Genomic DNA, 12,178 nt, shown 5'->3' on the forward strand with positions numbered 1-12,178 from the left:
CGCCCTGTGTCCTGAGCTGCCACAGGGGGTGCTGTGGACAGGGCAACCTTACTCAAGCCAACACTGAACTGGTACAGGACCCTCGAATTGGTTCAGCTGCCCATGCCCTTTACCCCACTGAAGCCCTCGCTTCCCCTCCTCTTAGCAAAACTAACCCCAAGGCTGAGAGGACACTGCCCCCGTTCTTTGACGTCTACACCAACTCTAGGAGTCCCAGGGAGTTGCCGATGAATTTACGGCTGAAAATCAAATAAGACAGACCGTCATCGGGTGGTTGACGGTACACAAGAATGTAAAATAACCAACAAAAGATGCGTCGACCGTACCAGGGATGCTCTTTAATGGATATCCAGCCAGCAGCATGCCACCGACCGAATGGCTTGAGAGAACAGGATCACACTTTGTACGATGCTAACAAAAAAAGGTGGACACCACATACATAGAGACAGAAGTAGAGTGCCCATTATCAGGGGCTGCATGAAATGGAATGTGTTTAGAAATGGTTTGGAAACGGACAGTGGTGGTGTTTGCACAACAATATAACGATGCTTTATGCCAATGAACTGTACGCTTCAAAATGGCTAAAATGGGAAGCCATTTAAATTCACACACACCCCAAGTACCGTTAACAGAAAATAAAAATCGTGTCCAAGGTCACACTGTAAATGCCAATCTCAGGATAGAGACAGTCCAATTGGGTCTTTACACCATGGGTTTTCCATCTGTGGGTGGAACAAACTGAGAATCCAAAGTATTCAGAAAGCGGCTGTGTGCTCAGTGAAGCAGGGGCAGACCCTTCTCCGGTCGCTCTTCCTCGCTGCACATGGGTGACGGTGTCTCGGCAGCACTGGTGTTGGGCATCGGAAATGATTTGAGCTCATGGGAGGATAGGTTTGCTTCTGTGTAAGCACTGCACCATTTTTAACAGGGGATTCAGAACATCCAGAAGTCTGAGGGGCTCCTGAAATCAGTTCCCCGTGGTTTTCGAGGATTAGCCATACTTGACTCAGAACCTAAGCCCTTAATTAATCCCTTTGCAGTTTTGCTGACTATATTGGATTTTATTTTATTTTGAGATTGGGTGTCTCTTTGTAACTCTAGCTGGTTAACCTAACCTTGTGCTCACATTCCTCCTGACTCATGTCTAACCTGGGGTTCCAGGTCTGTGTCCTCATGCTTGGCTGTCTTGCTGTCTGCACTGATGATTTTCCCCTGGAACGGTTCTCCATTTTCCATATCATCGACAAAGAAATCCCCCCCACACCCCCACTGTGGCGCCTGGAGAGAGGAGAGGTCACTCACTGGTCACAGACATTTGGATTGGGAGACTCGTCTTCGAGCTGTACCCATTGGAGACCTCACACTGATACTCTCCGACATCCTCCCTCCTGACCGGATCTATGCTGAGTTGGCTGTTTTTCTGGGACAGCGCCATCCTGCCATTGAAATACAGGCTCTGGTGATTGAAGAGCCAGCGGATGGAGAGTCCAGGGTCTTCTGAGAGGCAGGTGAGGGTCAGAGAACCACCTTCTGTTACTGTGGTGTCGTCTGCTTGGAGGACGGGCTGTGCCACAGGCTCTGTGAAGGAACAGGGGAGGGGACCGAATGATGGTGGTTCATCCTCAGATCCCAGCCAGCCCTCTCTGGTCCATGGACACCTGGTAGGGCCTCCAGGGTAGAGCGGTTGGGCCCGAGGCCATAGACAGACATGTCTTCAGATCTGCCACCCATGTGTGTGCGGCCCTGATTCCACTACTGTGCTGTGTCTCTGTTTCCATATAATGGGACACATGGCTGGGCAGCGGTAGTGCACGCCTTTAATCCCAGCACCAGGGAGGCAGAGGCAGGCAGATCTCTGTGAGTTCGAGGCCGACCTGGTCTACAGAGCGAGATCTGGGACAGCCAGGGCTACACAGAAAAAAACTATGTCTTGAAAAAACAAAATAATAATAATAATGCCCATGATAAATAATCACTGCCATGTCTGCAAAGTGACCTTAAATATGAACTAGGACCTGATCTTCAGAAGTGGACCTAAGTGGGAACTTCCCCAAAATGTCTGAGTTTGTCACTCTGCCTACAGGAGAGAGTTGATTGGACCCCTGAGGACAAGCTGTTGGCAGGAAGAACTGTGTCCTCATGAACCCCTCAGAACAGCGGGGCTGTCTATGCTGAGCCTCAGAAAAAGATGCCCAGGTGTGACCTAGCCGAACTGTGGCCCCTCCATTCAGGGCATGGACTGGTTCCTCCCAACAAGAGACAAACAATACAGAGATCTGGAGTCAGGACTTTGCTGTGGTCACCTCATTATGAGGGCCCCACGGTTTCCGTAGTCAGGCCCTGCCTGACTCCCAACTGTCTTTCTCAGGGCCATGTTCCTGGTGAAGCCTCAAGAGTTTGGGCTAAGGGTGACACTTCAGACTGAGTTACAGAGCACACACACACCCTCCTCTCTGGAGGCAGAGTCGGGTACAGGACTCTGACCTATTGTACTTTTTTCTCTCCAGTGTGTGTCCTGCACTAAATGCTCAAACTCCAGCGAGGAGACGGGCATCCTCTATGCCTGACGGTCCTGTATGTGTAAAATGGAGTGAGCCCCACCCCGCACCCAGGGGTCACACCCCACACCCAGAGGTCACAGGATCACTTACTGTGGACTTCCAGATACACGTGTGTTAGTTCACTTTCCATTTCCGTGTTAAATGTTAGTAAGGTATAGAATCCGCTGTCAGCCTGGGTGACGTTTCTGATCAGCAGGGATCCACTGTAGAACACCGTTTTCCTGCCGCTCTGTTGAGGCATCTTCGAAGTTGTGTTGTCGGGTGTTAAGTACCGGGCGACTTCATAGCTCTTCGTCGGGTCTTTCTGTTTGTACCAGTAAAACGCCTGGATGTTCAACGGCATTTTGTGCACAAAGAGAACGGAGTTGCCACCCTCAGCCACCATGGGAGGCACTAATTCAATAGTGAGCTCGGCAGTAGTGGGTGCATTCCAGCAGGTCAAGAGGGAGGCTGGAGAGAAAGAGAGAATCCATCAGCGTGGGGACCTTAGTGTTTGGAGATAAGAAGAAGTTAAGTCCTCAGCGGAAGTGTTCATCTCTCAGCCTAGCTGTGTGGCGAGGGTGTGTACCTCTCCTACGTGGTGCAGGAGAATTCATCACCCACATTCTCCAGTTCCCTGAAGTTGCTGGGTCCTCTGCATGGAACTCTCTCCTCAAGTGTCTTCATGGCTCCCCGCTCACTGCCCTCAGGCCTCTCCTCACACCCAAGAGTGTATTTGGGGTTGAGGATGCCTTCCTGACCTCCTCCTCTAGAGACCCTGGGCCATCATGACCTGAACGTTGTTAGTTTGTTCCGTATGTTTGCAGTCAATCCCTGGCTGCACGTTCTAGAAGATCTCGCTGGTATCTTCCTTCCAGGCCATGAGAAGTAGGGCTTTGTGAGTACAGGGGCTAGGGAAGGAAGGGCCTTTGGGAAGGCCATGTGCCTGGGAAAGACTCAGACTTCTGTGGAAGAATGAATGAATGAATGAATGAATGTGCAGGGCTAGGGGGTATCCAGGGGCTTACTACAGAATTTTCAGTTTTAAAGCTAATGACAGTGTTTAATATCCCAGTTCGACTTAAATTTTTTTTCGTAAATTTATTCGGGACATGTGTGTCTGTGTGTAAGTGCCTGTGTCCATGGTTGTCTGTGTGTTCTCTCTGTGTGTGTCTCTACATCATTGTGCTGAAATTTCACACAGCCTAGTTAAAATTCAAACTCAGATCAATTCCTTCCCAGAAGGCCTCCTACAAGACAGGAGAGCCTAAGATTTCACGGTGACAGAGAAAGGGGAGGAGTTTGCCTTTTTCTAGAGCATCGGTTTTCAACCTTCTTCATGCTGCGATCCTTTAATACCGTTCCTCATATTGTGGTGACGCCCAGCCATAAAATTATTTCTGTTGCTACCTCATAACTATGATTTTGCTGCTGTTATGAATTGTAATATAAATATCTGACATGCAGGATACTGCTTTTTGACCCCTGGGAAAAGGTCATTCGACCCACACAGGAGTTGCGACCCACAGGTTGAGAACCACTGTTCTAGAGGAAGCACTATGCTGCATGTGAACCACTTGGGTCTGGGCAGAGAAGGAGCAAGGAGGCCATGGTTGCTGCATCCAAACTCAGGCGAAAGCCGTCAAACAGGGGCTCTGACAGGCATCACAACATCATGCAGTTCCTGGTGGACACTGGATGTGACTCCTCCAATAACCACCCGATGCTCATATCCCTGAGTCCCTCCTTAACGCAGACCTGAACCGGTTCATCTATAATAGAGTCCAAGAGACTGCTCAGCACGTGGACAACACCCTCCTGACTCAGAATGCCCATAAGAGCCCGAGACTCGACAGCTTAGAACCCACCAAGGAACAAGGAATGAAGAGGGAAAGGATCTTCTTCATCACTGTCAGGCTTGTAGAAGCCAGATGAGTTGGGGTCTAAGAACCATCTTTCCCATAATGGGTGTCTTTATCCTCCTCCCCACCCGTGTGTGTGTGTGTGTGTGTGTGTGTGTGTGATGTCAGTTCTGAGTTAGTGGCTAATCAGAACACATTCCCCTGGCATTTTGCACATGCTAGCCCAGCGGGCATGGACCTGGGATGGAGTCTGTCACATGACCCTGGGCTTCTGGGCTTCTGGAAAATTTTAATTCCCAAGGGGGCAGTAAATAACTAACTCCCTGTCTCCCACAGCTGCCCTTCCAGGAGATTCTAGGGTCCCCTGAAGCTGTATGAAGAGAGAAACAGCCTGTTTCAGTTTGTAAGGTCGTCTGCTTCCTAGATGTCTCAATTCCTGAGAGTGACAGACACCTAGAAATGTGTGACCTCAAACCTCACAGGCACATCCCTGCTCACCCAGTGAGGGCACCTAAGGTACCCTTCCTCCACACCTCCCGCCCTGGATTCTGAACTTCTCCACAGTGACGATCCCCTCTCCCTTTCCCGACCTCCCCAGAGCACACTCCCTTGTCTTTTCCAGTAGTGCGGAGCTTCTCTGCCACACCATACCACATCCATCCTCTCTAGCATTGCATAAAACCCGTGGCCTCAAAAACAGATCTTGGTCTGTTCCTGTATCGCATCTCAGGCATCTCAGCGCTTTTCCCATGAAGAGAATCTCTCCAGGGCTGTCTCCTCCACGGTCCCAACATTTCCCCTCTGCCAGTAATGCCAGCTCCTTCTCCTCACACAGAGGAGGCTTCCTTCCATGCCCTCTGTAGGGTCCCGGGCCTTTCTCCATCATCCCCCCACCTCATTGCCCAGTCTGTTTTAAAAGCCCCGACCCACCGAGGTCTCCCTCAGCACAGCTCTGCCCCCTGCACTCCCTTCCACAAAGTGACCCTGGAAACTCCAACTCCCCCCCCCCCCACCACAGCACAGCATCAAGGCCCTGACCCCCATTCCGGAGCCCAAGAGCCTGGACCTGACCCAGGACATTTGAAGTCCTCTTGTGTACCCCTTGCTGGTAAATCTCTGGTGGGAAGCACACCCCATTTCCATGGTCACCCCTGTCAGGACTTCCAATAAAAAATGATCTGGCCTTTCCTCCACTCCTAACACTCCCTGGTCCCTGGAAGCTTCCAGCTGAGCAGCCTCTGTCTCTCCTTGTGTCCTCTCCCCTCAGGCTGAAGCAGAAGAGAGTCTCCTCCCAGGTCCCCTCCTGAGAGCGCCCCCCGCCCCCCCACAGCTCTCCGGGGCTGGTCTCACCTGTGAGCAGGAGCCCTTTGCAGAGAAGTAGAGAAGAGGACTCCATGGTCTCTGCTCCCCAGGGTGCCGTCCCATGTCAACCCTGCTGGTGTCCAGCCCTCTTATTTCCACTGTCCTTAGCCCAGGGGCATCTCCAGAGTCACATGGGCTGTGAGCAGGGTCTCTGCCCAAGGCCATGCTGTGGCCTGTGCTTTCCTGTCTCCTCCTCTCCTCTCCCATCTTTCTCAAAGATCTATTCTTTAAGACTTAAGTTTTTGGTTTTCTTTTGTTTTGAGACAGGGTCTCATCAAGTAGTCCTGGCTGTTCTGGAACTCACTGAGACCAGGCTGGCCTCAAACTCATGGAGATCCACCTCTCTCTGCGGCAGAGTGCTGGGATTAAAGGTGTGCAGCGTTATGCCCATTAGATTTCTTTCATTTCTTTCTTTTTCTTTTTTCTTTTTTCTTTCTTTTTTTTTTTTTTTTGGTTTTTAGAGACAGGGTTTCTTTGTGCAATTTGTGCCTTTCCAGGAACTCACTTACTTGGTAGCACAGGCTGACCTCGAACTCACAGAGATCTGCCTGGCTCTGCCTTTGTAGTGCTGGGATTTAAGGCAAGATTTCTTTTCATTTTTTTTTTCTTTTTTTAATTTATTTTATTTATTATGTATACAGAGTTCTGCCTGCAGGCCAGAAGAGGGCGCCAGATCTCATTACAGATGGTTGTGAGCCACCATGTGGTTGCTGGGAATTGAACTCAGGACCTCTGGAAGAGCAGCCAGTGCTCTTAACCTCTGAGCCATCTCTCCAGCCCCTAGATTTCTTTAAAAAAAAAAAAAAAAGTTCAAACTTCTTACCGTATAAATGACTAATGAAGGCCCACAGATAATAAAAGAAGTCATGACTGGACTTCACCTTTCCTTACCCGGCACCCAGCCCCCACTGCAAACCCACCATTCTGACGGTACAGGGTCTCCAGGTCCTGACCTTCAGCAGCGGCCCTCACGCTGACGTCCTGCATGCCTATCTTTCTCTGCAGCTTTTGCACAAGGCCAGGATCACTGGGAAGGGAACCCTGGCCAGCTGGGCCTGAAGAGCAGCTCTCCTCCTCCAAAGCCCACTGCTCTCACTGCAGGACACAGGAGAGGAAACATGAGCCGGCACCCCACAGTCTCCTCAAAATCAATGTTTGTTTGTTGTTTGTTTACTGCCTGTGCATCTCTCTGATTGACGTCCACACCTCAGGTCCTCCTGGTCCCTAGGGCTCTGGCTGATGTGACTTCTGGCTGTGCAGACCTCCAGGGTCACACTGGGAAATCCTGGTGGAGGTCCAAGCTGGGGTCCAGCCACCACTTCCTGCTTTGTGATAACTGGTCAGTGGCACATTCATTTGTCCTGGAGCAGAGGAGGGCCAGGTGTGAGGGGCGGGTAGGGTGGGGATGGAGAGATGGCTGCCCCCTAAGAAGCCTGCTTCCTGGCTCTGGCTTTCTCAGCTACCATTTTGCCTTCTTAAGCACTGGAAAGAGTGTGCAGGTCAGAGAAGGCCCTGCCCAGTGACCTTCACCCCCAAAGGAACCCCAGTTCCTGAGCCCCTGCTTTGTGCCCTGATCTATCATAGACACACAGGTGGTGACTGTGAGTCTTGGTCCTGTCCTTAGGCCATGGGAGAGAAAAACTCACTAAGAGACAGGAAAGAGTCCGTGTAGCCAGGGGTCTGCAGGAGCCTAGAGGGGACATCTGACTCAGCTGATGGACATCTGAAGTAGAATCCAAAAGGACAGCAGTTAGTGAGTGGACAAGAATTTTCTCATTTGGCTACCATGAGATTTAATCCCAAATATCCCTTTGGTTTACCACTGAATTACTTATTCATTCATATTTATTAATTTACACTTGCTTTTTACTTTTGGCTGAGCCTAGTTACCCTGGAAACTCATGGTGTATTCCCAACACCAGAATCCTCCTGCCTCAGCCTCCCAAGGGTTGAGACTCCGCACATGTAAAACTAGCGTGGCACTTCCTAGCTGTGTAGCCTTGGCTTATTAAACCTCTAAGGGTGCTGTCAGGACTATTTAGCTAATTCTGTCTAATATGCCTTAAAATATAAAAAAAATTAAAAAAGAAGCCAGTGGTGGTGACACACACCTTTAATCCCTTTGAAGGCAGAGGCAGGCAAGTCTCTGAATTGGAGTCTAGCCTGGTCTACAGGGTGAGTTCAAGGATGGCCAGGGCTACTCAGAGAAACCATCTCCAAAAAACAATGAATAAATAAATAAATAAATTAGTTAATTGATTAAAAACCTTCTTCAGTGCTTTAGAATGCTCTGAACTACAACATTTATCCTTTATTTTTGTTTGTTTGAGACACACTCTGGTGTTGCCCACTCGGCCTGGCATCATCTGTGGCTGACAATGACCTTGAACCTCTGGCCCTCCTGCCTCCAGCTCCCCAGGGCTAGGGTGACAGAGACGTGCTGGCACCCCTGGACTATGTGGTGCTGGGGTCTGACCCAGGACATACGAGGCATCGCTCTGCCTGCTGGGCAGCGTCTTTAGCCCAGCGTAGACTTTTATTAAAGACCCAGGCACTGCCCAGCCACACAGGAAGCTCAAGGCCTCTCTGGATCCTTCCACAGGAAGATGGACCCACATCCTCTTTCCAGGACACAGGTCACTTCCTCCTGCACACACAGGATGTCACACTCCTGACACACCTGCTCCTGGACACCTGTCCTGGAAGTGAACTCTGGTGACATCAGTGACCATGGATAAGTTCCCTTACACAGTCAACTCCTATTTGATCTCTTCCTAGCCCTGGGAGGCGTCTGCCACCTGCCTACTGGGTGTAAATTCTACCTTCAGGGAGGTCTGGATGATCAGCTGGGTTTCTGTGTCACAAAGGTTTTGAAGAGGACAGTGGTTCCCTCTGGTCCTGACAGCCCCAGGCCAGGACCCAGCAGAGTCACCCCTGGGTGAGCTGCTGCGGGGCACAGACCCTCCCCAGGCTCGCTGCTCACTGTGTGGTGTGGAGGATGAGACACAGAGAGGGAGGAGAGGCGAGGGATGGGAGGCAGCCTGAGAGTGCAGGGGACCGGGCAGGGCCTTGGACACAGAGCCACCCACAGCCTCTGTGATTCTGCAAGGTGCTCCTGCCTGGGAGGAGGCTGAGGTCAGAGGGAGGAAGACAGCAGAGCTGACAGCAGAGCATGGAGCTGGGGAGCAGGGCTGATGCTCTTCTCTACGGAGGGAGGACCGAGGAGCCCGCAGAGACCATGAAATCCGTTCCCTCCTAAGTGCTGGGACTAAAGGAGGGTGCCACAAAGGCCAGCTAAGGTTCCTTTTTTAAAAATGTCTTCAAAGCCGGGCGGTGGTGGCGCATGCCTTTAATCCCAGCACTCGGGAGGCAGAGCCAGGAGGATCTCTGTGAGTTCGAGGCCAGCCTGGGCTACCAAGTGAGTTCCAGGAAAGGCGCAAAGCTACACAGAGAAACCCTGTCTCGAAAAACCAAAAAAAAAAAAAAAAAAAAAAAAAAAAAAAAAATGTTTTCAAACTTCTTACCATATAAATGACTAATGAAGGCCCACAGATAATAAAAGAAGTCATGACTGGACTTCACTTTCCTTACCCGGCACCCAGCCCCCACTGCAAACCCACCATTCTGACGGTACAGGGTCTCCAGGTCCTGAACTTCAGCAGCGGCCCTCACGCTGACATCCTGCATGCCTGTCTTTCTCTGCAGCTTTTGCACAAGGCCAGGATCACTGGGAAGGGAACCCTGGCCAGCTGGGCCTGAAGAGCAGCTCTCCTCCTCCAAACCCCACTGCTCTCCCCACCCTGGACACAGGAGAGGAAACATGAGCCGGGAAGGGAACCCTGGCCAGCTGGGCCTGAAGAGCAGCTCTCCTCCTCCAAAGCCCACTGCTCTCCCCGCCCGCCTGGGACACAGGAGAGGAAACAGGAGCCGGCACCCCACTGTCTCCTCAAAATCAATGTTTGTTTATTGTTTGTTTACTGCCTGTGCATCTCTCTGATCGACGTCCACACTTCAGGTCCCCCTGGTCCCTAGGGCTCTGGCTGATGTGACTTCTGGCTGTGCAGACCTCCAGGGTCACACTGGGAAATCCTGGTGGAGGTCCAAGCTGGGGTCCAGCCCCCACTTCTTGCTTTGTGATAACTGGCCAGTGGCACATTCATTTGTCCTGGAGCAGAGGACGGCCAGGTGTGAGGGTGGGGTAGGGTGGGGATGGAGAGATGGCTGCCCCCTAAGAAGCCTGCTTCCTGGCTCTGGCTTTCTCAGCTACCATTTTGCCTTCTTAAGCACTGGAAAGAGTTTGCAGATCAGGGAAGGCCCTGCCCAGTGACCTTCACCCCCAAAGGAACCCCAGTTCCTGAGCCCCTGCTTTGTGCCCTCATCTATCATAGACACACAGGTGGTGACTGTGAGTCTTGGTCCTGTCCTTAGGCCACGAGAGAGAAAAACTCACTAAGAGACAGGAAAGAGTCCGTGTAGCCAGGGGTCTGCGGGAGCCTAGAGGGGACATCTGATTCAGGGATGGACATCTGAAGTAGAATCTGAAAGGAGAGCAGGTAGTGAGTGGACAAGAATTTTCTCATTTGGCTACCATGAGATTTAATCCCAAATATGCCTTTGGTTTACCACTGAATTACTTATTCATTCATATTTATTAATTTACACTTGCTTTTTACTTTTGGCTGAGCCTAGTTTCCCTGGAAACTCATGGTGTGTTCCCAACACCAGAATCCTCCTGCCTTAGCCTCCCAAGGGCTGAGACTCCGCACATGTAAAACTAGGGTGGCACTTCCTAGCTGTGTAGCCTTGGCTTATTAAACCTCTAAGGGTGCTGTCAGGACTATTTAGCTAATTCTGTCTAATATGCCTTAAAAATATAAAAAAAATTAAAAAAGAAGCCAGTGGTGGTGACACACACCTTTAATCCCTTTGAAGGCAGAGGCAGGCAAGTCTCTGAATTGGAGACCAGCCTGGTATACAGGGTGAGTTCAAGGATGGCCAGGGCCACTCAGAGAAATCATCTCCAAAAAACAATGAATAAATAAATAAATAAATTAGTTAATTGATTAAAAGCCTTCTTCAGTGCTTTAGAATGCTCTGAACGACAACATTTATCCTTTATTTTTGTTTGTTTGAGACACACTCTGGTGTTGCCCACTCTGGCCTGGCATCATCTGTGGCTGACAATGACCTTGAACCTCTGGCCCTCCTGCCTCCAGCTCCCCAGGGCTGGGGTGACAGAGAGGTGCCGGCACCCCTGGACTATGTGGTGCTGGGGTCTGACCCAGGACATACGAGGCATCGCTCTGCCTGCTGGGCAGCGTCTTTAGCCCAGCGTAGACTTTTATTAAAGACCCAGGCACTGCCCAGCCACACAGGAAGCTCAAGGCCTCTCTGGATCCTTCCACAGGAAGATGGACCCACATCCTCTTTCCAGGACACAGGTCACTTCCTCCTGCACACACAGGATGTCATACTTCTGACACACCTGCTCCTGGACACCTGTCCTGGAAGTGAACTCTGGTGACATCAGTGATCATGGATAAGTTCCCTTACACAGTCAACTCCTATTTGATCTCTTCCTAGCCCTGGGAGGCGTCTGCCACCTGCCTACTGGGTGTAAATTCTACCTTCAGGGAGGTCTGGAGGATCAGCTGGGTTTCTGTGTCACAAAGGTTTTGAAGAGGACAGTGGTTCCCTCTGGTCCTGACAGCCCCAGGCCAGGACCCAGCAGAGTCACCCCTGGGTGAGCTGCTGCGGGGCACAGACCCTCCCCAGGCTCGCTGCTCACTGTGTGGTGTGGAGGATGAGACACAGAGAGGGAGGAGAGGCGAGGGATGGGAGGCAGCCTGAGAGTGCAGGGGACCGAGGAGGGCTTTGGACACAGAGCCACCCACAGCCTCTGTGATTCTGCAAGGTGCTCCTGCCTGGGAGGAGGCTGAGGTCAGAGGGGGAAGACAGCAGAGCTGACAGCAGAGCATGGAGCTGGGGAGCAGGGCTGATGCTCTTCTCTACGGAGGGAGGACTGAGGAGCCCGCAGAGACCATGAGATCCATTCCCTCCTAAGTGCTGGGATTAAAGGAGGATGCCACAAAGGCCAGCTAAGGTTCCTTTTTTAAAAATGTCTTCAAACTTCTTACCGTACAAATGATTAATGAAGGCCCACAGATAATAAAAGAAGTCACGACTGGACTTCACCTTTCCTTACCCGGCACCCAGCCCCCACTGCAAACCCACCATTCTGACGGTACAGGGTCTCCAGGTCCTGACCTTCAGCAGCGGCCCTCATGCTGACATCCTGCATGCCTGTCTTTCTCTGCAGCTTTTGCACAAGGCCAGGATCACTGGGAAGGGAACCCTGGCCAGCTGGGCCTGAAGAGCAGCTCTCCTCCTCCAAAGCCCACTGCTCTCACTGCA

General features: G+C 51.3%; 1 protein-coding gene across 1 annotated transcript; it reads right to left on the minus strand.

Annotated features, from left to right (window-relative positions):
• Positions 1–316: 316 nt before the first annotated feature.
• On the minus strand, positions 317–5,818 carry LOC114681426 (carcinoembryonic antigen-related cell adhesion molecule 3-like). The gene is made up of 3 exons (XM_028854919.2): positions 5,753–5,818; positions 2,652–3,011; positions 317–1,578 (listed from the first exon to the last, which is right to left on the minus strand). Exons 1-3 carry the CDS (start codon positions 5,796–5,798, stop codon positions 1,295–1,297), a joined length of 690 nt encoding a protein of 229 aa, XP_028710752.1. The 5' UTR covers positions 5,799–5,818; the 3' UTR covers positions 317–1,294.
• Positions 5,819–12,178: the final 6,360 nt, after the last annotated feature.

The sequence above is a fragment of the Peromyscus leucopus genome, chromosome 1 (genome assembly GCF_004664715.2).
Source record: "Peromyscus leucopus breed LL Stock chromosome 1, UCI_PerLeu_2.1, whole genome shotgun sequence".
NCBI lineage: Eukaryota > Metazoa > Chordata > Mammalia > Rodentia > Cricetidae > Peromyscus > Peromyscus leucopus.

Excerpts from the sequence above, each read along its gene's own strand:
- LOC114681426 (XM_028854919.2), bottom strand. The coding sequence starts at position 5,798 with ATGGAGTCCTCTTCTCTACTTCTCTGCAAAGGGCTCCTGCTCACAG. Across the intron at positions 3,012-5,752 it reads CAAAGGGCTCCTGCTCACAG|CCTCCCTCTTGACCTGCTGG; the intron begins GTGAGACCAGCC and ends CTTTCTCTCCAG. Across the intron at positions 1,579-2,651 it reads CGTGTATCTGGAAGTCCACA|AGCCTGTGGCACAGCCCGTC; the intron begins GTAAGTGATCCT and ends GTTCCTTCACAG.